This window comes from Juglans microcarpa x Juglans regia, chromosome 8S, assembly GCF_004785595.1.
Source record: "Juglans microcarpa x Juglans regia isolate MS1-56 chromosome 8S, Jm3101_v1.0, whole genome shotgun sequence".
Classification (NCBI taxonomy): Eukaryota; Viridiplantae; Streptophyta; class Magnoliopsida; order Fagales; family Juglandaceae; genus Juglans; species Juglans microcarpa x Juglans regia.
In genome coordinates this window covers 148022-174626 of record NC_054609.1, presented here as the reverse complement: position 1 = coordinate 174626, position 26605 = coordinate 148022, and the positions used below count along the sequence as shown (strand labels likewise).

General features: G+C 36.9%; 1 protein-coding gene across 2 annotated transcripts; it reads right to left on the bottom strand.

Moving 5' to 3' along the window:
- Window positions 1–1158: 1158 nt before the first annotated feature.
- Window positions 1159–26605, bottom strand: LOC121244720 (phytochrome-associated serine/threonine-protein phosphatase). Of its 2 annotated transcripts, XM_041142913.1 has the most exons (11): window positions 26396–26605; window positions 24918–25064; window positions 24745–24812; window positions 13388–13445; window positions 12580–12603; window positions 12379–12489; window positions 12215–12265; window positions 3063–3206; window positions 2896–2991; window positions 2740–2811; window positions 1159–1577 (listed from the first exon to the last, which is right to left on the bottom strand). In XM_041142913.1, exons 1-11 carry the CDS (start codon window positions 26474–26476, stop codon window positions 1494–1496), a joined length of 936 nt encoding a protein of 311 aa, XP_040998847.1. In that variant the 5' UTR covers window positions 26477–26605; the 3' UTR covers window positions 1159–1493. The 2 variants fall into 2 exon arrangements, with proteins under 2 accessions (XP_040998847.1, XP_040998848.1); XM_041142914.1 differs by lacking the exon at window positions 12580–12603 and having other exon boundaries at window positions 26396–26604.

The following is a 26605-nucleotide window of genomic DNA, read 5'->3' as shown; positions in this document are numbered from 1 at the left end:
TACAGTTTAAGTACTAAAACAAAATATTTTGATACCAATGTGTTCCAATATACCATTTTGGGATTAACTATATATTATATATAAATATTTATATGTAGATATAAATTAACAACTAACATAATAAATACATGTATACTGTAAGTGTATATGATATGTGTGTGTGGAAGAATTGATGATTTATAAAATGAATATACGTTGAGTTGAGAGACAAAACAGAAAGAAAAGAAATTAAAAGATTAGAGAAATTATAAAAAAATAATGATATTTAAAAGAGAGAGAGAGAGAATGAAGGGACATTGTTAAAGTTACAAAAAAAATTAAAATTATATAAATACATTTATATCTTAAAAGTAATTAAATATTATCTAGATTTAAAATTTACAAAAATATCATTGAAGTACAAGAAAATCACAAAACAATCCCGAACGGAATAAGGCCCGCAATGCTAATTCTAGTCAGAATTGTTGAAATTTGACCGGAATGGCCTAAACAGACTGGAACGCGCCAAAATTTAGAACAAAACAGAATGATAAAGTATAGTATACCGGATACTACACTGAAATGAAAAATTCTAGCCGTTTCAATCAGAATGGAACGGAATTTAAAACTATGATTTTAATGGCTTTTGGATTTTTGCCTAAAACAATGAATACAGGCTTAGGGGAATTGGATTGAATCCATTATGCAACAAGCTTAGATTTTCTTCTAACCTTGGTTTGTTTAGGTTTTGAGTTTTTGGAATCAATTCTGGTTGGTTGGGTCTCAAAATGCTAAAAAGAAACAACTGCAATAAAATTCCATGCATAGCTCAAATGGGTGTGTGGCAAGGTCAAGGGTCACATAATTTCATAGTAGTGGAGGATCAAAACCAAAACCTCCATCTCTGCACCTAAACAGGGCACCCCGTCAAGCCCACTGTAGCCACCGCAGAAAGGTCGCAATGGTGGTGGGCACTCTGCCAGCTTCACGTGCTAGATTTAGAAGCCAGGGGTGATGGAAGCACCAATGGCACACAGGTTATTCTCCAAGTCTCAGACTAATAGAGAAGAGAAACGTTTTAAGGGTAAATGTCTTTTGTGCTCGTTGCATATTTTCTCTGATAATGCCCGCTCCGCAATGAAAATTATTTATCTAGGAAACAGGTTATGCACAAAACCGTGCCAAAATACATATGCAAGATGCTTATTAAAAATTACCCAAGTAAAACAATAACAGCCTGATTCACAGCACAAGAATCCAAGAGCAGACTGGCCAAGAAACTTCATGGAATGAGCACATTAACTGATAAATAATGGAGTAACAATTAGCGACCTAATACTCTGCCCACAAATATCAAAGTAGCCTAGACCATACGGGAAATCCGTAGGCATGCATATGAAAGATCGATCTACAAATACCCCACGTATTCAGGCTTCCTCAGTACTGCACACTCAACATCATATCACAATTCTTCAATTATTTTACAAGCAATGCAGGCAAACACCTCCCCACAATCATAAGAAATATGGGACTCCTGTCCTGGGGCCTCTCATCTGGTTGTTCTCCTCTGTTTCAGTGAAAAACTTCACTTCTCTCTCCTGTTACAAATGACAGAAAATGAGCATCCATGAACAAAGATTGTTTCTGGCAATACAAATGCTTAACAATTGAGTCATGATATATGAAATCTCCTGTCTAGGATAGTACAAGCTGGCAACCCCTAGATTCAGCTTTAGGTGCCATTTGGATAGTGAGTTGAGTTGAGATGAGATGAGTTGAAATGAAAATTAAAAGTTGAATAAAATATTGTTAGAATATTATTTTTTAATATTATTATTGTTTTGAGATTTGAAAAAGTAGAATTATTTATTATATTTTTTGAAAATTTGAAAAAGTTGTAATGATGGGATGAGATGAAATGAAATAAAACACTTATTGTATCCAAACGAGACCTTAGTCAACGGGGACCTGCTCGGGCAGTATGCAATCATGAGCCCGAATCATCAACCTAATCATGACAGTACTCATTTTAACAGCAAAAGTCTTTCATGCATTGTCAAATCAAAAAATACCTTACATTCTTATCATGCCATAAAGATATTTGGATTACTAAGTAATTTACCAATCAGCACAGAAATCAAGATCCTACAACAAAAGTACCACAGAATAATATCCGCTAGTAACAGCAAATCGTCTCCCAAGAATAATTTTTTCCTACTTCTCAGCACAAATACCAGAGAAACTTTATCATGACACACAAAATGGTGAAGCCGCCCTTTCCTTTCTTGAAGAATATTATTAGCAACTACCATCTAGTATTTTATCATATATAAACAAGTCCATTTACACACAAGTAGATTGTCCAGCACAAATAGTGTATATGCATAGATAAAATCTAAGGGAGGGAATAAATGGAATGAAGATGCAAACTAATGTGAAGCATGAACCAAAGATACAAACCGTTGGGTGCACAACTAGAAACAATCAGAAATAAGTTCTAAAATGATCTCACACTGTAACATAATTTTTTTAACAAGTACACACTGCAAAAAAAAAAAAAAGAATGAGAAGAAACCAAGTGCTCGCATTAAACAGATTAGTATCCCTCTGCATCAAGCGATGACATGTGGACTTTAAATATCACAGTATCACACATAAGTCTGAACTTAAAACTCCTTTATATTATGTAGAAATAATCTAACCAGATAAGCCAATTGCTTTAATAAAATCAAACTAGAGAAGCGAGCTGTGTAATCTCACCATATTATCACTGAAACTCAAGATGGAAGCCACATTCCCGCAACGATAGCAGTAATTTGGTGCAGACCACACCTGCAAAGATCCAGAAACTATCTACTTATTCAACCTATAAAATAACCGAGCAGCAAAACTAATATTACAAGTACAGAGCCTCACAGTTACTAAGCCTTTATCTTGAAACATGTACTTGAGGCCTTCTTGTACAAGCTGGTGTGCTCGACAAACCAGATCAAGATTATTTATGTGATTGAACTGCATAATAAGAAATATTCATAAGATCAACAGTAAAATATCCTATTAAAGTTGAAAGCTTTTCATATTACCTCAGAAGTGACCCTGGACCCAAAAAGCCAACCAGCTCCACGTGGACTAACTGCCCACGTTTCAATATCCTCAGGATCACTCCACATAAGATCACAAAATGGCCCCTCATGCGGAATTTCACAATTTCGTTCTATAACCCGTATCTGCAGAATTAGTTCTGATAATAATGAAGTTCTAATAATAATGAATGCAAAACTTCCTGTCAACAAAGCCATGAAAGTTTTCTGTGGAAACTAGGTGAATAAGCTACTTTTCACAGAAAACTGCTACCCAAAAAAAGGAAAAAAGAAAGAAAGAGAAAAAAGAGTACTTCAAATCATGATGAAGCTCTAACATCGATGGGGCGAAATCTTGCTTGATACACAGTTCAATAAATGCACTTCCTAGGACAAATGCACCAACTAAGAACAGAAACCATACACATACACATAAATACATACATACTCATACACACAGGCACACAGACATACATACAGAGATATACACACATACATTTTCTTCTATTACCGGATGTCTGAGAACAAAGTCCCGACTAATCCCGGTGGTGTACATACATTACATACACAAATGTACCTGCATACAGTTTTAAACAACAAAATAATTGCTGCTTTTAGCAGTTCAAATATATGAACTATACAATTTATAGAATTCAGTACAAAGAATAACCATCAACGAAGAAACATAGTAATGAAAAGTGCATAATTATCCAATGCCCATATTTATTACATACAAAAGTAGAAAAATACAGGGTTTGAACTTACACCACATGGTGATATAGAAAACTGTGCCATAAATTATAATTACATTTTCTCCTGAAATAGATGGTCCATAAAATATGCAGGCTTTATGCTTGTCTGTGGTTTAAATCATCCAATTAAAACAACATTAAATCTAGCAATCCTTTTGTTTACATCTTAGGTGAGAAAATGAATTAAAGAGAAGGGCAATGAAGAATGAGACTGAATGGAGAGACTTTTAAAATTCTGGGATCCCTTCTCCATTACACCTAACTCTCTAAATTTTAATCTATCTTGGTGAGAGAACTTTAATGGCCCAAGAAGAAAGTGCCAAATCCTCACTTCCTTTATACTCTCCACGTTCTTCCAAACACTGAAAAGGAATAGCAGTTACACATTTTTTATTTATTTATAAATATTTCAAATTTCATTAATAGCATAAGAGGCACAACTCAAGTACACTGTGTATATGATAGAAAGGAGGAAACAGTAACTAGGAGAACCACATCTACTCCGAGCCAACATCCATACAAAGTGCATTTTTAGAACCAAGGAACAAAGCCCATCCACTTTCTTCTCACAATCTTCAAAATTTCATGCATTTCGTTCCATCCACAAGCACCACATCAGACGTGAAGGGGCTAGCCTTGCTTCCACACTGTAGTGACTTACATCCTGACTTCTCCAACAGCCAATAACTCCACAACTCTTCGGGGTATCACCCAAGCAACACCGAAAATATTGAACATCCAGACCCAAATTCTTCTAGCTATTTTGCAGTCCAAAAATTAGTGAGCAATTATTTCTCCGCTTATCGTGCACATGCAACTCCAATCCATTACTAATATCCTCCTCCTCAAATCATCCATAGTAAGGATCCTCCCCAGTGCTGCTCTCCATACAAAGAACGCCATCCGCAATGGGGCTTTGTCTCTCCAAACTCCTTTACAAGGAAAAGTAGTATTGTATTTATAGGCCTTAATGCATCATATGACATGCTGACATTAAACCTCCTCTTTTTATGGAATCCACTTTATCTTATCATTGTTAACACCTCCCATTCTAATCAAATTAACAGATTCAATAATGATAAAAATTACTACGATTCCCGATCGTTTGCAACTAGGAGAAGGGTGATATTCCATTGGCTAGTATCATTAATGCATTTCCAAGAGTTTGCTATCAATGCGTCAGTCATAAAAAAATTCTGAACAGCTCAGGGAACATCTTCAATGGCCTGCCCCTATACCAAATGTCAAGTCAAATTTGATCCTAGACCTGTCACCTACCTCAAAGAAACAAAAAAAACAAAAATCCTGTCAAACGTTGTTAAATCTTCCTCAAATTTCTTTTACCTTAAACAATGCCACCAAAGGTAGTCTCTCAAGTACTTCATAGGTAAACCTGCCACCCAACATTCCAAAATACTAGCCAATTCATTGATATCTTCAATGGCCCAACTAGTTGTGATTTGGCCAAGTTAAACTTCAGATTCGATGTAGCTTCAAAACATAATAATATGCAGTGTAAGTGACAAAAATGATCCACATTATCCTTGGAAAAAATCAATGTCATCGGAAAAAAAGTAGATGCGATAAACATAAGTAGCTGGTCAAAAAGCCCGACAAGAGTTTTCTCTCCACAGCCAGAGTCAACATTCTGCTCAATGCCGCCTCCATGAAACAACAAACAATAAGGCATAATGGATCTCCCTGCCTCGGGCCTCAAGAGCTGCAGAAGAAGCTAATTGGGGAACCATTGATTGGAATGGAAAACCACACTAAAGACATATATATATATTTTTTATAAGTAACACGCTAAAGACATATAATATGCAATCTATCCACACCATTTATCGCTAAAGCCATATATTCATGGCAAATACAACAAAAAAGCCCCAATTAACATTATCATAGGCCTTCTTCAGGTTCAGCTTACAAAGTACTCCAATCTTGATCTTAGTCTACCATTGACACAATTGTTGGTGATAAGAACTTGGTATAAGATTTGTGTCTTGTTGATGAAAGCATTTTGAGTTCTTGAAATGACTTTTCCAATTTCGTTTTCATCCAATTAGCAAGCACTGTGGTAATGGTCTTGTATACACCTCCAACTAAGTTGACAAGATGAAAACCCTTGATATCCAAAGACCTTACTTTATAAGGGAAAAGAGGCAAAAAAGTGGCATTGAGACTTTTTCAACCTTCCCCAACATATGGAACTATTGAAAGACATTCATCAAGTCTACTTCCACAACCTCCCAACATGTTTAAAAGAATGCCAATAAATACCTATTGGTTCTCATTACCTATTGGGTCTCAGAGCTTTGTCGCCATTCAAGTGTTTCAATATTTCTACGACCTCATCCTCCCCAAACTCTCTTTCCATCAAATTGGCCTCCTCTTTGCCAGTAGAATCAAATGTTAGCCCATCCACCTTGGACCGCCAACTAAATTGTTTACAACATAGACTATTGTAGAATTGTCCGATCTTCACTTCTACTTTTGTGGGAGACTATTGTAGAATTGTCCGATCTTCACTTCTACTTTTGTGGGATCTAAATAAAATGTCTCTTCTACCATAATTAAGCTAATGGTATTATATTTGCGATTCAGATTGGCTACTCTAGCGGAAGAAACTAGTACTCTTAGCACCATCACACAACCAAGTTCCCTTGACTTCCATCTCCAGCTTCTCTCTTCTAGAAGGGTAGTCCATCCTTCTTTATCAACTCTTTCGTCTTAGACAAGGAATTTCTTCTGCTAAGGCATCAATGCCATGTAACTCCTCCGAAAGAAGTTTTTTCGATCCACATGGCCAAGCTCCTCTATATTCCTTTTCTTCAAATATTTTTTCAAGCCTTCACCTTGCTTGCCAAGACAAAACAAGGGGTGGCATAAAAGCAATACAACCACCACCATTGTTTAACCTTGTCCACAAATCTTTTAGCTTTTAGCCACATGTTTTCAAGCATGAAATGCCCTCAACTTCTAACCACATCCCTACAATCAAGTACCATGGTGAAGTGATCTCTAAATAACCGAGGTAACCTTTTTTTTTTTTTTTTTGGCATCTCTCAAGTCTAGACCACAATGGGGGATCTCAGTTATAAGACCACATGAAATTTCCACCAAGGAAATATCCATAAGACCTTGCTCAAAAACGAATTCAAAGAAGTCTGTCAAAGCTAGAGACATGCAAGTCTCACTCAATCACTCAAACGGCGAATGATGTTAAAATCACCCCTATGCAACAAAGAACACTCCACCAACTTAACAATCCAACCAAGTCATTTTGAAACATGGTTCTATCAGCATCTATAGTGTCAGTCTTCTTGAAATTGCAAGCTATGGTGTACTCCCCCTTACATTCCTCCACTTTTTCAGCCACCCTAGTATGCCACATTAATAACACAACTCTCAAAATAGCACAAATCTGCGTGTGAACAATGACACAAACTACGAATATCTGCCCTTGAAAGCCAGAGTTCCTTTTCTTCAATAAATTTCTAACCCTCACTTGTTTATCACCTTGACTCAATCCCTTACATCCTACATTAAAATTTTTGGCTTTATCATCTAGAAATATCACTCCAGCTCTTTCCTCTGCCTTTATCACACCGGCCCTTGTTAGAGTCATAGTTTCTAGAATATTCGAAGTGTTTTAACCTTTTTTTTTTTTAATAATTAATAAGAGATTTTATTACCATGAATAGGAACAGCTCAAGTACACAAGAAGTATACAAAAGAAATACCTACTACACTCTAGTAAGCAGGAAAAAGACTAATACAGATTCAATACATTATCATCATTCCTAACAAAAATCTTAGCCCACAAACACAAAGTAGAAAGAAAAAATTCAGAAGTTCTCCGAAAGAATGCTCCTTGTCTTCAAAACGTCTCTCATTCCTTTCCAGCCAAAGACACCACATTAAACACAAAGGAGTCATTTTCCATCTGGCAGCTACATATTTCCTTCCCTCAAAACCTCTCCAACATGCAAGAAAATCCACAACTTCCTTTGGCATCACCCAATATAAACCTGTGCGACCAAGAACCTCATTCCATAAAGACTTTGCCATCTCACAATGAAAAAATAGATGATTTACAGATTCACCATCCATCTTGCACATAACACACCAATCAACAATACACAAACCACGTTTTCTAAGGTTATTTGTGGTCAATACTTTCCTATAGCAACCACCCAACTGAAAAATGTCACCTTAGTAGGTACCTTCACTCTCTATATGCTTTTCCAAGAGATAGCACAACCAGGCTGACAAGTCAGCACCTTATAAAAAAAACTAACTGAAAACCTGAAATTTCTGCATGGTCCCACAATAAACTGTCCTCTCTTCCCTGCATCACTTTTGAATTATAAATTCTTCGCAAAAAATCAGAAACAACATTCACTTCCCCAGTCATTTACATCTCTGATAAAATCAAAATTTCACAAAATATTATTATCCGTACGTTGGAAATAATCTGCCACAGCAGCATTTTGATCCCTTGCAATCCTAAAAAGAGGGAAATAATCTAAGTGTTTTAACTCCGAGACCCTTTATTCCCCGACTCAAGAGTTCTACAATCTCAGGCTGCTTCAATGTCTTAAATTACGCCACAATTCATCCTCAAAACCATCACAAGACACCCCTACCAAATTATGAAATTCCTTAACCCTCTATATAACCCAGCTTGATGATTATGATAGAGCATAAGAATGTTACAATTTAATGGTAAGCAATACCTTGATTTATCCCCCCCCCCCCACCCCCATGCATAGAAATTAGAATCAACTTGGATGAGGATGATGGTCAAATTGTGCATCATGCCTCTTTCTGTCTGGAAGTGCATCCTACCTCCATATCTGAAACTCTACCTCCACTGAAAAGCAAGGGTTCCCATTGGACACCCCGATTGTCTTCCCTTCATGAGCATCGACTTCGCAACCGCAAAACCCAGCGCAAGCTCTGCCTAGGCCTGCTTATAACAACGTTGCGCCTCCAACCAATTATGATCCTCATTAGCAACAAAGTGCTCCCAAGCCACCATAGTTAGTTGTTGTTTCCACTTGGTTGTTTTTTCCCTTGCCATTGATACTGGCAACTATAGGAAGCCCCCACAAGAAAAACTCCGATCCTATAAGTTTGCAACTTTGCTCTCAACATTCTCCCAGCTCCTTTTGGCATCTCAATTTACACTCAACTATGTAGCACTGATGAATCTCCCATGCAATGAGCGGTTTACTCTTGCTCCATGCTTCGAATAGCTCTTTATCTATTTCCTTCATTTTTTGGATTTAGATAGTAGGGCATATATTGAGATGGGCCTTTTTTATGGACTAATGGGATCATCGGAAACTCAGATGTATAACCCATTATCAAAGTCTTCAAATCTCTCTAATGTTGGCCATCGTCGTCCTGAGTCAGTGGCATAAGGCTTTTCTGTCTGTCCGCTACAAAAGAGAAATTGAGAGTTGAAATGTCTCTTGATCCTCCACTGTCATCTCCTACTAAAGAAGATGCTACACCCTTATTCTTCTCTTGGGCCAAATTTGGGTTCTGATCCGTCGAGGGTTCTGCCAGGCCTGTCAAATTTGACCTAAGGAACACTCAACTGAGATCCAACCCCTCTAATTAGCCATCGAACTCCTCCTTTATTTGCTACGGTGGCTTTTTCGCGGATAATAGAATTCTACATATCTCCTATAGCATCTCTGACTTCACAACATGAATCTCGGGTACAACCTCAGATTGGCCTTCTCGACGTTAAGGATCTCTTTGTATGTTTTTAATTCGTCTAGTGTTCAATCAGATCGGGCAAGTCCACTCATGTTGGGAATACCCACATTGTTCGTTTGTAGATTCTCGAGAGTCGATCGATGCCCATACCCTAGCAATGCTTTTGCATATGACCGTTGAGCAATCCTCATCAGTGGGCTTCCAGTCTTCCACCCTAGCCTCTGACAAAGCCTCTTGAACCACACACGGTAACCCAACCTTTCACTATTTGCAGCTTCAGGAACATAGCAATTGAATGAATTAAAAACAGTTCCCACCTTACATAGTTCCCCTCCAAAGGTTGTCCATTCTTCTTGAGCCATCTATCAAACTTCTACATAATCTGTTGCAGCCAGATACCTTTGTTCAAGCAATGCTATGCGATAAATGCTTGATTTCCTGGTATAAAGGACTTCATAAGTGAACTCTCTTCTTTAAACAATTTTTCCGTGGAAGACAGCAACCAAAAAACAATAACCTACACCTGGGATATCGTATGTACTCCAACCAAACCACTCCACTTTGATGATAATATGAATCACTAGATACACGTTTCTTAGAGTGAAGGAATGTAAAGGCCCCATGATAATTAGCAAGTACGTATGACTTAGAAAGCAAGACTTATTCTAGTACCCTGACGGCCATGTATAACACCCTGCTCCTCACGGTTAATAATAAAGTCACTTTTAAAAATTCTCATGAGCCACAATGCTACTACTGATCTTGACTTAAAAATATTTTCTTTTATTCTGAAGGAAGCACCAAGTACAAATATTCGATAAATAAAATCATTCTTTATTAAAATATTGTGATCATAAGAGAGAGTGTGCTAAAGCATTTATTAAAACTTTTCAAAATCCACACCATAAAAATTATAATTTAAAATCGCTGTACATGATATAGGCCACTGTCACGCCTCCCTGGACTAAGTTTCGTTCTACAGCTCTACCTTCATAAATAATCTAACCTGGGGTAGTTTAAAAACATAAAACAACTAAAATGAATTGATGACTCAGTAAGAAACCCATCATAATGTAAACATACTTAACATAAGTTTTTTCATAAAATATTTCATGTTGAGAACTTAAAATCATGATTGTTCATACGTATACTATGACATGCATGACTTATCTTGGCTTATCTAACTTATCTTACTTATCATACTGGCCCACACACTTAACCTTATGTGCAAGGTTGTGCACCGGCTCCACATCTCGTGGCCACAAAGGGCTAATAATATTCTAGCATACTATGGTGGACCACACTTAGCTCCATGGCTTGCACATCCACCCATAAATCGCATTGGTACCACGATCAAAATTGTCATCGCATTAACTATTCTGATCTTATCTTATTCTTGATCATAAGAAAACTTACAAGTCTTATGCAACGTGAGATGCATGAAATGCAAAATACATACATAACTATAATATTTTGAATGAAACATGATCATGAATTATGATGAATGACGTGCTTGTAGATATCATGACATGCGTTGTACATAAATACTAGCTTCCAAAGAATTGCCTTTAATAATAATACATAAAACTAGCTAGCATATGCTAATCCTAATTTATAATCAAGCTACTTGCCTCATAACGTTAATCCAATATTTTCGGCATGAAATCAATCACATGAACTAGAAGGAGAGAGAAGAGGGATGTTGTGAGAGGAATGATGCAGTCGGCTATTGGCATGGTGAATGTGGGACACGCATGGTGCTAGACTGGGTATCTTGAGTTCGGTCGTTGTGCTTACGGAGGTTTATGGTTTTTTCCAAATAACAAATGGAATGGAGATATTTATAGAGAGATTGGGAGAGGGTGCCAACGAGTTCGAGTTGAACTATGTCGCAATCATTCAAGAAGAGTTTGAATTTAAAAACCTAATCTAATAATTCATTTAATGTAGGATTGGTAGTGATTGAGACTGTGTAGGGAAATCAATCAGGGGTGATTTTAAATTGAAAAAAATTTATAATGGCCGATCTTTAAATTCTAAAAGGAGTCTAACTCGTTCAATAAATAATAATTGAGATTTAACCTAGTTATTGCGCCTAATTAAACTCATAATCAACCTCAATAACCGCTCGTGCGCTCATTCAATATGGCCCATTAAATATAATTTCGGCTCAATAAAAATTATCAATATTCCGACCTTAGAATTATTGGACTGGGTTGTTACACCATTCAAAAAAGAAAAACAAAAGTTACACATTTTCTCTCCTAACCATTGCAATGGGACAGTTTTTTTGACACATGCCATATGTTTGTGATTACATATCCTTACTAAGAAAATAAACTTTTACATAAAATCACTTGATGTTATAGCTCACTGGGGAGACGGAGAAAAGTTTCTGTTGTGTTAGGCCCCCCATCTTTCTATACATGATAACAAGAAAACATCAATTCATGTGTTCACATGTACAAAAAAGATTGCAACTGATTTAAAAATCAACAAAAGAAAATAGCTTTATAGTTTCTATTGGATTGAAATATAATGTTCTCTGCAGCATAATTTCATCCATGCATTGCATAGTAATTGCCAGTAAAAATCTAAAAAATGCATATAAATATTGTTATAGTTGAATGATTCTAACGACCAATTGCTGAAGAGAGGGGAAAACAAAACCTGATCAATTGTTCGAATGTCAGGAGAAAGACCACCATGGACACAAAGCACCTGGGACAGCACATCAATTGTTATAATGAATAATACAAAGAATGTATAAGTTTATACCTATATCTATAGATAGGCCGAGAGAGATAGAGAAAGAGAGAGAGGGAGAGATTTACAGTTCCGTCAATAATTGCTGAGAGTGTCAAATAGTCAAAAACGTCTGTACAATACCGCCATGCATTAGCATTTCCATACTTCCTCTGGCACTCATCGTAAAAACCATATACCTAGGCAAATTTGGGAATTTTACAATAATGTATTAGATCAAAAATGTTTTTTCTTTCTTTAAATTAAATATATCAGACAAAAGATCTTACTCTGGCAAATGTAAGATGCCCTTCCTACAAGCATAAGATCTTGGCATGCATATCAAGATCATTTTTAACATAGCAAAGAAAACTAACAAAGTTAAACCACTTTCGTGAACAAAAGAATTCTGTCAATAAGCACCCATCTAGTTAGTAAAGATATAATCACAACGATTTCACATTGTTTTTTGTGATTTCACCACGGATATGATACAAGCTACAATGTGTAGATAATAAATACAAATTTCCCATTCAATATATCAACATTATTAGAAATAAAAAAACTACCCAGAAAACCAAACCAATCTTGATGCCAAAAACGAAACAGGAAAAAGAAAATTGCTTATCGGATTAAAACCTCATGTATCAATTTGGTTAGTGCACTAACCAAATTGATCTTGACATGCATATCAAGATCATTTTTAACATAGCAAAGAAAACTAATAAAGTCAAACAAAGTTGAACCACTTTCGTGAACAAAAGAATTTTGTCAATAAGCATCCATCTAGTGTTAGTAAAGCTCATAATCACAACGATTTCACTTTTTTTTTTTGTGATTTCACCACGAATATGATACAAGCTACAATGTGTAGATAATAAATACAAATTTTCCATTCAATATACCAACATTATTAGGGAAAAAAAAAACTACCCAGAAAACCAAACCAATCTTGATGCCAAAAATGAAACAGGAAAAAGAAAATTGCTTATCGGAATAAAACCTCATGTATCAATTTGGTTAGTGCTACATGTAACAAGGGTAGTAAAGGCATCAATGAGGTGGGAGAGATCTCGAAATAAGAATTAAAAAGCACACCTGGGTTAGTTGCCTGCTTTCATGGTTTCCACGTAAAAGAGTAATATTTGCTGGGTATCTGTGACAAACAAAAGCACCATAAATAACAAGGCCAAACAAGCCTCTTGGGGAATGACATTTACACCTAATAACTACCGAGTGCACAAACAAACAGATAGATCATGAAAGCAATTGCACTACCATCCATAATCTTCACTATGTGAGCCTCAAGGAGACCGTATAAGAATCAATGGGAGATTCAAACCCCAAAGAAGTCCAATTATATAGGCAGATGCTCATATGGTTCCATGTCTTCTTTGACAAAAGAATGATGGAAAATATAATTCTGATATTTAGGCCCCAACTAGGTCATAATGTGCCAAAAATGTTTTAAGATAATACTTGCTAAAAAATATACAAAAACTAAGCACCAAAAGAAGAAAAACATGACAATAACAACCATTGTATCCTAATTTTTCTGCATCGGTCTCAACTAGAGGGTAGTCTAAAGGGAGGGCATTGTGAAGACAAGAATCAAGGGATTGGGGTTGGGTGTTGGGGTAGAGTTTTAGTTCTACAGGAAACAAGAGGTTGGGGTCGGGTCTGGTGTATTTTGGGTTGTTTTTTCACAGGCTTTTTCGGTCATTTTGGGCAAGGTGTTTTCTTGTACATTCAGTGTACTTGGTTTCTTCTTTTGATATATAAAATATTTTTACTTATCAAAAAAAAAAATCTGCATTGGTACTTCCCATCTCTCTTGATGGCAACTGATGCATACATTGATCCCTTATACATTACTCCCTAGTGCCAAACAAGTTTTTTGATAACCTAAACAATCAATCATAGTACAATCACCAACAATGTCAATGGTTAAGACATCCTAAAAATTGTAATCCTTCATTTGCAAGCAGAGGAGACACGTGGATATATAATAGTGAAACACCCCAAACTTTTGAGGTTTCTAATTTAGGAAAGTTTGGGTTTACAATATAATCAGGGTTTCTATTTTTAGAGCATGAATTAGGGTTAAATCCGCATTCATTCCTTTTTTTTTTTTTTAATAAGTAATCAAAGTATATTAATAAAAGAATAGGCAAAGCCATGTGTAGTACAAAGAATGCCCTAACTACGTAGGGACATTAGATACAAGGAAATCATGGAAATCTTGTGCATTAAAATTAATGGAAGAGGCCCAAGTACAAAGGGTTCTAAAAAAGAAAGCAATAAGTTCTTCCATCGATCTCTCTTTGTTCTCAAACATCCATTCATTACGCTCCTGCCATACACTCCACATGATGCAAATAGGAATCATCTTCCAAACATCCTTGATCTGCCGATTTCCTCTTACATCTGTCCAGCTAGCCAAAACCGCCATTACTAACTCGGGCATTACCCAACCGAAGTCTAGTCTTCTAAATACCTCGTTCCATAACCCTTGAGCTACTTCACAGTGTAGTAGAAGATGGTCCACGGATTCATCCCATTTCCTACACATACAACACCAATCTGCAATGATCACCCCTCGTTTCCTCAAATTATCCGTTGTGAGGATCTTACCCCAAGAAGCTGTCCACACAAAAAAGCTGATTTGAGAGGCACCTTGTGTCTCCAAATTCTTTTCCAAGGAAACTGAATAGGGAGCTCATGTGAAAGGGATTTATTTATAAAACGAGCGAACCGAGAATGCACCACCTGAAGGTATCCACCACAATGAGTCGGCATGTTGATTATTCGGTTTGAGAGAATACAAAAGTCTGAAAAAGGTTGCAAAACTGTCCACTTCCCAATCATTTGCCGCCCGGCTAAAATTGATGTTCCACTGGATTTGTTCCCCTACTAACACCATGACATCCGCCACTAAAACCTCTGTATCATTAGCAACCCTGAAGAGATCAGGAAATAGTTCCTTTAAACCACCATTATCACACCAAGCATCATACCAGAATTTGATCCTGGCCCCATCTCCTAAGCATAAACGTGAGTGACGAGAGAAGACCCCCCATCCTCTTCTTATATGTTTCCACAACCCCACTCCATATGCCCCTCTCACTTCACTGGTGCACCATCCCCCCATAATCCACCATATTTGTCTGCATTCATTCCTTGAGGTTAATTATTGGGCAGCTAGGATTAGACCCTACGATTATGGAGGATTAATTTTATGAAGATTTAGAAACCCACAAGCCCGCTAGGCTCAAGCCCATTAGGCCCATGTAAGGATGAGTGAGCCCAAGTATTATCCTTGCCAAACCCATAGATAGCCCATGAAAGTGAGCCTACATAGGTTATACCAGAAACCTACTAGTACTACACTTCTAGTCGTAAGCACAAGTTTATTTCTCCTCCAACTACAAGTCACCTATTCCTGCTCCAACCACAACTCCTAAGGAAACCAGAACTTCTAGTCAACTATGACTCCAAATCACATTCAAGCACTACAGTAAACCAACAACACTGGGACTACCACACCCTCCAAACTCTATGTATGACCCCATATATCTACCATGACATGAGACCTAAGCATGACCCCCTCCTAGGCCACGAAATTCTCTTAAATTTTGTGGTAAAACCAAAATCTCTAAGTCCCCTACAACATTCACCCCCTAAGCAAGAAGATCAAGATCCAAACCACAAGGCCTCGTTTGTTTTCGCAAATGAGATGAGATGAGATGAGACGAGATGAGTTGAGTTGAGATGAAAGTTGAATAAAATATTGTTAAAATATATTTTTTTAATATTATTTTTATTTTGAGATTTGAAAATGTTGAATTGCTTATTTTATTTTGAGTGAGAATTTGAGAAAATTGTAATGATTAGATTAGATGAGATGAGACGAGACGAGTTGAGTTGAGAAAAGCCGTGAAAACAAACAAGGCCGCCAATCCGTGTACTCCAACCCAACCTTTGGATCAAGTTCTTCCTTGAGGTAACTCTTTCTCTTTTATGATAGGTATGTTAGACTAATGCCATGAGATCATATGAAATTATTGAAATTCGGATTTCATAAAGGGCTAGGTCCGCTAGGAAATACACATGCTAGAATTAGGTTTATGACATTTTTTTTATAAGTAATAGGAGATTTTATTCTCAAGAGTAGGCATAAGCCCAAGTACACATGACGTATGCAAAGAAAATACCTACTACTTTCTAAAACCAAAAGGAAAATCTAAAACAAATTCTGGAAACTATCAACCATTACAAATGTTTTAGCCCACAAACTCAAAGTACTAAAGAAAAAATCCCTAAGGTCTCCTAATGAATGTTCTTTGTCTTCGAACCATCTCTCATTCCTTTCAAGCCATAGACACCACATGAAACAAGAAGGAATCACCTTTCAAATATCAAAAAAATTCTTCTTCTTCTTTTTTTATGTTGGGGAACCTCTCCAAAGTAGGGCCCTTCGGACCCACCCCTGCAGAGTAAACCCCGGTCCCATGCACTTCACCCTCGAAAGTTTCCCTACACGGAACTGGTTAAATCACTAACTTTTCACCAGGAGGTGTGGCTCCAAATGATTGTTTTCACTCATAAGGTGTTGAACCTTGGACCTTCAAGGGAGTGATAGCCCCAGACCAAGGCCTTCACCACTTGGGATTCAAATATCAACAACATTCTTGCTACCCTTCAATCCCTTCCCTTCCTTGGGCATTACCCAAAGAAGACCAAACCGATTCAAAACCTCATTCCACAATAACCTGGCCACTTCACAATGAAGAAAGAGATGATTAACAGATTCTCCATCCTTCTTGCACATGACATACCAATCAGCAATGTAAATACCTCTCCTTCTAAGATTTTTAGTTGTCAACACTTTGCCCAGGGATACCACCCAATAGAAAAAAGTGACCATGGAAGGAGCTTTTACTTTCCAAATGTTTTCTAGGAGAATTCACAGCTCCTGTGACTGGTTAATATGCTGTAAAAAGAGGAAACTTAGAACTTAGAATTTCCTACAGGAATCCACAGCATGTTGTCCTCCCTACCTAGCATCAACTTTGAGCTGTAAAGTCTTTCCAGAAAAGCCTTAACATCATCCACTTCCAAGTCATTAACATCCCTAAAAAAGTTAACATTCCACTGAATATTATTGTCGATGGAAAAGAAATAATATCCCACAGCTGCATTTTGATCCCTTGCAATTCTGAAAAGAGAGGGAAAATCCAATTTAAGTGTAGACTACCCACACCACAAGTCATGCCAAAAAAGTATTCTCTTCCCATTTCCCACCTTTAATCTAATAAGATTAGAAAATTCCCCCCATCCTTTCCTAATGAACTTCCACAAACTCACCCCATATGCACCTCTTGTATCTTTTAAGCACCAACCTCCCTCAAACTACCATATTTTACATCAATAACATTTCTCCATAAGGCATTTATTTCCAAGTGGTATCTCCAAAGCCATTTCCCAAGTAATGCTCTATTAAACAATCTCAAGTTTTTTATACCCAACCCACCACAATCAATCGGTTGCATACCTTCTTCCAACTAACCAAATTGAACTTTTTTTTCTTCTCCTTTACCACCCAATAAAAAGTTCTGAAATAAACTCTCAATTCTTCTTTCTACCCTTGCCGGCAACGGAAGAAAAGATAAGAAATAAATGGGAAGATTAGACAAGTAATTTTTATTAAGAGTTAATATTCCCCTTTAGACAAGTTGATTATCTTCCAACCAGCTAACCATCTTTCAATTTTCTCAATCACCCCATCCCAAATATTAACAGATTTATAAGAAGCCCCCAAAGGAAGCCCGAGGTACCACAAAGGGAGTGAAGAAATTCTGCACCCTAGAATATTTGCCAAATCAGAAATATTCTGAACAGAACCCACAGGAACGACTTCAGATTTCAATAATTAACTCTTAACCCTGATACAGCTTCAAAACACAGCAAAAGTGCTCACGAAGATTGTCAGAATTGGGCTCACTAAAAATCAATGTATCATCAGCAAACAATAAGTGTGAAACACTTAAACTACTCCAATCCACATCACCCACTACAAAGCTGGACGGAAAATTACCATCCACCGTCTTCTCAATCACGCGAGCTACTAAAGAATCCTACCGGTTCTCCATTCAACAAAATTGAAAATCTCGAAGTCGACACACAATGCTTTATCCACGAACACCATTTATCTCCAAAACCATATCTCCTCAGCATATAAACAAGGAAATCCCAGCACACATGGTCATAAGCTTTTTCCATGTCCAATTTGATTATAATACCAGCTTTCTCCATTTTAATCCTACTCTCCAAGCATTCATTAGCAATTAAAACAGAGTCTAAAATCTGTCTTCCCCCTCACAAAGGCATTTTGTGATTTTAAAATAATCCTCTCCATCACCCTGCTCAAACAGTTGGCCAGCACCTTAGAAATGATTTTACACACTCCAGTCACCAAACTAATAGGCCGAAAATCTCTCATCTCCACAGCCCCTACCTTTTTTGGAATAAGTGCAATGAAAGTCACATTAAAACTCTTCTCAAACCTCATGTACAAATGAAATTCAGCGAACACCTTCATAATATCTTCTCTAACAATGTCCCAGCATGCTTGAAACACTAAAGAGGACCCATCTGGACCCGAAGCCTTATCCCTATCCATACCCTTAACCACATTAAATACTCCATCTTCTTCAAACTCTCTCTCTAGCCAATCAGCTCCGACCGATCTATAGAATCGAAACAAAGTCTGTCCAGTTTTGGTCTCCAAGAAAAATCTTCTGAAAACAACTGCTCATAAAAATTCACCATGTGAGCCTTAATATCTTCTTGAGCCGTAATAAGTCTGTCCCATCTCGAAGAACCTCAATCACATTATTTCTTCTATGAGAGTTCACCATTTGATGAAAGAATTTAGTGCACCTATCTCCTTCCTTCAACCACAGCACCCTAGATTTTTGCCTCCACGAAATTTCCTCCATTAACACTATATTTTCCAGTTCAGAAGCCACCCCTATTTTTCTTTTCATGTGCTCCCCGAAATAACCCCTTGCACCCCTTCTCAACAAACCTCTCAACTCTTCCATGAGAAGTTTCCTCTTGCTGTCCAAATTCCCAAACTCCTCTTTATTCCATCTCTTTATATCTTTCTTAAGAGATTTCAATTTTCCAGCCAGAACAAAACAAGGAGTACCTGAAAAATTATAAGAATTCCACCAACTCCTCACCCTTTCCACAATTCTCTCATCCTTCAGCCACATGTTTCCAAATTTAAAATACCTTCTCCCACCTCAATTCCACCACAATCCAACATGATAAGATAATGATCAGAACACAATCTCGGCAATAATTTCTGACTCAAACCAGAAAAATGAGCCTCACAAGAAGGCAAAACCAGAAACCTATCTAGCCTTCAATATGTCCTACCATTTGTCCAAGTATAGTCTCCTCCCACCAAAGGTAAATCAATCATATTTAATTCAAAAATTAAATCTGAAAAAGTAGACATTGCATGTGAAAAATATGATTCCCCCAATCTCTCACTAGGGAAACGAGTGAGATTAAAATCCCCACCAAAACATCAAGGTAAATTCCACCAACCACATACACCCGACATTTCACCCCATAATAAACTCCTATCCACATTAGGGCCATACACACCAGCAAACGCCCATTCAAACCCATCCTCAATACTCTTAAAATGACATGCCACCAAGAATTCACCCACAAAATGATCCCTCAACTCCACCACCCTCCTATTCCACATTATAATAATACCACCCAAAACCCCATTTGACACCAACTCAACCCAACCCACACTACTACAATTCCACAAACTCTAAACAATGGCCTGATTCACAAATTTCAGTTTTGTTTCTTGAAGGCAAATCACATCCATCCTCCATTTTCTAAACCAATTTTTCACCCGAAGACGCTTACAAAGGTCATTAAGACCCCTTACATTCCAAGAAATAATCTTTGGCTTCATCTGGAATCTATCACAGCCCTATCCTTTCCCTTATTTCTAACTATGCTTCCTCCCTTCCCATCATAGTTTACCGAGGACGACAACCTCTTCAATTCTCTCTCCTTCTTTAATACAGATCCAGCCAACGAAGGCTGACCAGCCTCAATGGCAATTAAAAGAGCTCTAAATTGTTCCTCAAATCCATCACAAGACACACCCACACACTCCTTCATCTCATCCACCTTTATGGCATTAAAATGCATGTTTATATGCGGAATTGGACAAGCCTACATATAGGAAGATTATTTTAATGAGATCATGCATATTTGAGGACTTAGCCCCACGATTTTGATGGTTTAAACATTGGGAGAGATTTTACAAAGAGAGATCATGAGCAATTTGGGTGACATATAGTATATGCTTGAACATGGATGGATGCATTGAGGATAGGGTCATGTGAACTCAAATGACTAAGTGCTAATAGCATGCATAGTCACAGGTTTGCTTAGACAAGACTAGGTTTGAAGATCTTAGAGTGCATAGGTATGAATTTTTTTTTTTTTTTTTTTTTTTATAAGTAAAAATATTATATATATATATATATATATCAAAAGGAGTAACCAAGTACACTGATGTATACAAGAGAACACCTTGCCCATAATAGAAAACCCCTAATAACCCAAAAATCCCATGAAAAACAACCCAAAATACGTGCATAGGTATGAATTGTGATGGAAGATGATGGACTAAAATGATTAAAGTGATCTAGAAAAAGTTAAGGGCTAATTGAATGTTTAGGAACTCAATAGGCAATCGGGTAGTCCAACTAAGAGTAGTTTTAGTATTTAAAGTATTGATATACGAGATTATAAATTGACGTGATTACATATTTATTGGATAGTTGATTATCGATGCACTAATTGATGTCCAAAGTTGTGAGGTGAGTAACATGATCGCGCCCATTGTCACACATTTTATAAATTATGTAAGTAGCATGATCATACCCTTATGTGTATGGTAAACGAAGTTTTTAAGTATTATGTATGTCTGGCCCTTTATTGAAAGCCCCTTTTACATACCAAGTTATGACATGATGAAAGAGAGTTTCAATGTCATGTTATCATATGTTCTAATGCACCATGGTAAGATAGATAAAAGACAAGTTATGAAAGAAGCTTTAAGAATGGCCATAAGAGATGAATGGTACCAATGCAGTTATGGTGGATGTGCAAGCCACAAACCTAAGCGTGGTCTACCATAATATGCAATAATAAGTTAAGCAGTTCCCTCGTGGCCACAGGATGTGGAACTAGTGCACAACCCTGCACACAGGGTTAAGGTGTGCTAGCCATTAAAGAAAGGGAAAGACAAGTTTAATGAGTTATGCATAGAACATGTTACATGTTTATGTTGGTATAAGTATTAAGTATGTAAGTTTTTCAAAGAGACCCTATTTTATATTATTTTTACTACGTGATGTATTGCTTATTGCTTATTCACCTCATTTTTTGTATGTTTTAAAAGTTTTGACCACCCCAGGCTATCGTTATTGTGAGAAAGATGTTGCGGGATGGGACCTGACTCAAGGAGACGAGGCCTAGACAGTTTATTAGATATTTAGTTTTATGTTTTCAATTATTAAGGGCTTGTTTGGAAAAAGTTTCCATCCCAAAATTCTCAGTTCATCCCATCTCATTCCTAAACATCACTAAAACACAAATACTTTCAGACTAATCATTACAACTTTTTCAAACTAATCATTACAACTTTCTCAAACTTTCAAACAAAAAATAAAAAACAATTCAACATTTTCAAATCCCCAAACAAAAATAATATTAAAAAACTATATTCTAACAATATTTTAACTTATAATATTTTGTATTCAGCTTTTTCTCTCTCCTTTCCCAAAACTCCATAAAACATTAACTCAAACTATCTCACTACTATTCACAAACTATCTTACTACTATTTACAAAATTCTCATCTCATCTCATTCCTCAAGCTTGTCCTAAGTTTATTTTGTTACGCACATGAGACTTAAATGAGTTTAAATAAGTGCTTCCATAAACTCTCCTTTAAATTTTAATGGAGTAGGTTTTATTTTAAACTATAAAATTTTTTATACCCGGTACTTTATTAAGAAATTTTTTAAAGGCAATCAGTAGCATTCCGGGTTCCCTATGTTTCTATAAATGGCGTTAGAATGGGGTGTTACAGATAGTCATCCTAACTTCATTGTTGAGAAAGGGAAAAAAAAGGCACAAGTCACCAAGTTCTTTTCCTCTAACATAGTTATAACTTAGTATCTGGCCAGTAAACTACATGTACAAACCTAAAATAACTTGCATGCAACATATTCTAGTGTGCTATGAGCTTTGGGAGGCCCAAAAATGTTAAGTAATGACATGATGCAAAGAAGGATAAGGCTATATGAGGTAATCTGAATAAAGAATAAACTTCACATGGAAAATAACACTAGTTTTTTTTATAAGTACATGGAAAATAACACTAGTTTGTGCAATGATGGGAAAAAATGGAGCGTAAGTTGGCTAGTTGGAAGAGGATATATTTATCCAAAGGTGGTAGAGTTATATTGATAAAAAGTACTCTCTCCAACTTGCAAACTTGCTTTTTATCATTATTTCCACTACCATGCAAGGAGGCTCACTGATTAGAGAAATTGAAATGAGATCTCCTATGGAGGGATTGGATGAAGAATTCAAGTTCCATTTGGTAAATTGGGTTACGGTTTGTACTCCAATATGCGAAGGAGGGTTGGGAATTTAGAACTTTCTGGTTTTCAATAAGGCCTTATTGGGTAAATGGTTGTGGAGATACCAAGCAGAGAATGGGACTTTGTGGAGGGCAATTATAGATCTAAAATATGGTGTATTGTGGGGAGGATGGTGCTCAAATGAGGTGAGCAGATCACGTGGGGTGGGGCTTTTGGAACACATAAGAAGAGGATGGAGGAACTTCTCTCGATACATACGCATCTCAGTTGAGGATGGTTCCAGAATTAAATTCTAGAATGATTTAGGAGAGGTTTGTATTCGCAACCCATCTCAACTCATTTCAACTCATCTCAACTTCACTACTACTCATTATTATTCATCAATTTAACTCACAAATCACATTACTATTCACAACCCATCTCACTACTATTCACAACCCATTTCAACTCATTTTCGAATCCAAACGACACCTTATGGTGTGGAGACCGAATCCTAAAGGAAGCTTACCCGGCAATATAAGGCATTGCATGAAGATAGAAGGCTTCAGTAGTAGAGCTCATGGATCCATCTAATGGTTCGCCTCAATGGAATGTCACCTTCCTTAGAGCTGCCCAAGATAGGGATATTGACACATTTACAGATTTCTTCAATCTTGTGTATAATTGTAAAGTGAATGAAGGAGATAAGATCTTGTAGTCCAATAAGAGGAGATTCACTGTACAATCATACTATAAGTCCTTTATGACACAATCTACAAGTTCATTCCCATGGAAGAATATACGAAAGACTAAAGCCCCCCTAAAAGCCTCTTTTCTTTGTATGGACAGCTTCATTAGGAAAGATTCTCGCCTTTGATAAACTATGGAAACACCAAATCATTGTGTTGGATTGGTGTTATATGTGTAAGAAAAGTGAGTAGTACACTTATTATTGCATTTTGATGTGAGCTTGTGGAATGATATATTTGCTAAGCGGGGCTCCATTGGGTGATGCCATGAAGGGTAGTCGATTTTCTGGCCAGCTAACGAGGCATCCAAAGTAATTCTCGAATAGAAGCTATGTGGAAGATGGTTCCGATCTATTTATGATGATGCATATGGATGGAAATGAATGGTCAGAGTTTTGAAGATCTTGAATGGACAATGGACGAGCTTAGAATTTTCTTTCTAAATACATTATTCCATTGGTTGATTGTAATAGACTTTAATGACATGATCGTACATGATTTCCCGGTATCTTTAGATGCTCATGCATAGGAGTTGTTCTTGTATATGTCCCATGTACTTAGCAATGCCCATCTTTAATAAAGGTCTTATTTAAGAATACTGACTCAAAAATAACACAAATTTGTGCAGTGAAGGGTTATGCCAAGGAGGGTGGTGGATATTTTTGAGTGCTAGAGAGGTCTCAGGGGTAACATCCATATAGCTGAAGTGTGGACAATGATTGCTCTTTGTATCATGCGGTGTCGGACGAAGAGAAATGGTCGGTGTTTCAAAGACTAGGAGTGTTCCTTGGATGAGCTTAAGAGATTCTTTCTCAACACTATTTCTTAGGCTTTTGTTTATGGTTTGGAACTAGTTTTTTTGATAAGCTTGTATCAATGTCTAGCTCCTAATTGTTGTTAAGTGTTTTCTATGCTCACTATGTACATGGGTTACGCCTACTTTTCTGTCAATAAAATTTTATTTTTCCTATAAAAAAATATTCAAGAGCACCTAAAGAGAACATACCTAGCTTTAAGAAGCAATAGGATCGTGAAAACTTCAAGACTATTGTATCCTCGATCAACAAAATCCCCCTGATAATAAATTAGAAACATTTAACAATAGAGCAAATGAGCAAGTGACATGAGATGGTGCAATTAAAAGTCGACACAATTTTCAACAAAAAGGAGGAACTATACCATAAATATGTAATTTGTTTCCGGTACATGACCTCCTGTCTGGAAAAGTTTCATTAGATCATGAAACTGGCCATGAATATCACCACAAACAGTGACTGGACTATTGACAGGCTGCACATTGGACTCCTCAATAAGGATCTCTTTGACCTGATAATGGTAACAACTATGAACTTCTTCCATAAATGATAACGTATAAAACGAACATAGGATGGTGACTACCATCTGTATGTTTGTTTCCATGAACACTCATATTTACCATAACTGAAAGAAACAAGATCAATTCAACAAATCCTTTCAATTAGGCAAACCATCTGTTTGTATATTTGTTTCATCATAAACATCAAGTAGAATATAACTTCACAAATACAAGAAAAGAAAAAAAAGACGGAACCACCATCTAACTAGGCATGTTCAGATAGTAAATGGACACACAAAGTGACATAATCAGGGAAGTATGATTTATATATGACAATAAATTCTAGTTTAATGCTTCCTGCTTTGAGAAAGCAGACAAAGCAATGTGTGACGGACACTTGTGAGTTGGTAAGCACTGCTTTATGCTATCAGTGAAGCCTCATATTATTGGAGACAATTTGAGTCTGAAGGAACTCTATCCTAAAGATTTTGTAAGCAATCACACAACTGTCATAAAAGAAGTACGCTGCTTGCCTACAAAAAAGTGTCTTTATGACTTTACTAGGCAAGGATACAGATTCACTTGATAGGCAGAAATCTTTGCTGCTCACCGTGTTTACCTGGAGCCAGTTCATCTTTATTTTTAGACCTATATATCTCAAGTTGTCCAGGAAATAGACATTCAAGAAATCAATGAAATGCAAGTCGACTGTCCCTCTAAAAAACCAAGAATCAACTCAACGATTAAGGAGATATTTTTTCACATGTTAAAGAATAAGAGGGGGCCACATTTAATTAATTAGCATGATGGACGTCAAATTTTCCAAAGCATTCGCAACCCATATTTACAAATAGAAATATGGGATTCTAAACCCAAACTCACTATAGGCAAAAATATAGCCCTCGAATGATACCCATTTTCTTCTATTTCTTTTCTTGTCTTTTCTTTTAACAAGTAGGCGATACCTAGTTTTTAAAACAGTTGAGTTCATTCATTTGAAAATAATACCGGATGCTTCACATAAGGCCGACAATTTGAGTCGAACGACTATCTTCTTAGAATTGCGAGAGTATAAAATTAACAATAAAATATGTCCCCTTTTTCTTTCAGCAACCAGACATATTGTAAGGATTCAACTTTGCACGCTCAGTTTCTTCTCTTAAGAAGTGAGAAACTAAGACCCTAATAATATAGAGATACAACGTAATATATGTCCATATACAGGTGGGTGGGTGGGTGGGTGGGTGGGTGGGTGGGTGTGTGTGTGAGAGAGAGAGAGATTTAGAAAAGGAAACGGCAGATTTTTTTTTTTTTTTTTTTGGGGGGGGTGTTGAATACGCACATATTCGCAGAGGAGCTGAAGTTCGTCTTCCAACAGATGCTGACCCTCTTTCACCTTCGAGATCCACTGGTCCAAGTCCATCTCCGATTCTCTCCTCTTCTTCTTCGTCTGTATTTCTTAAGGGGGCTTAGGTTTTTCTCGATGAAGCGAAAGCAAGAAGAGCCGCCCGAGATAAACAACTCAATTTTCCAAATATACAGGTCTGCCTCT

What these genes read in the sequence shown, in the direction of transcription:
- LOC121244720 (XM_041142913.1), bottom strand. Translation starts at nt 26,476, where the DNA reads ATGGACTTGGACCAGTGGATCTCGAAGGTGAAAGAGGGTCAGCATCTG. An exon ending in GGCATCTTACATTTGCCAGA is followed by an intron (nt 12,490 to 12,579) that starts GTAAGATCTTTT and finishes AAATTTGCCTAG; the next exon opens with GTATATGGTTTTTACGATGA. An exon ending in CAGCAATTATTGACGGAACT is followed by an intron (nt 12,266 to 12,378) that starts GTAAATCTCTCC and finishes GTGCTGTCCCAG; the next exon opens with GTGCTTTGTGTCCATGGTGG.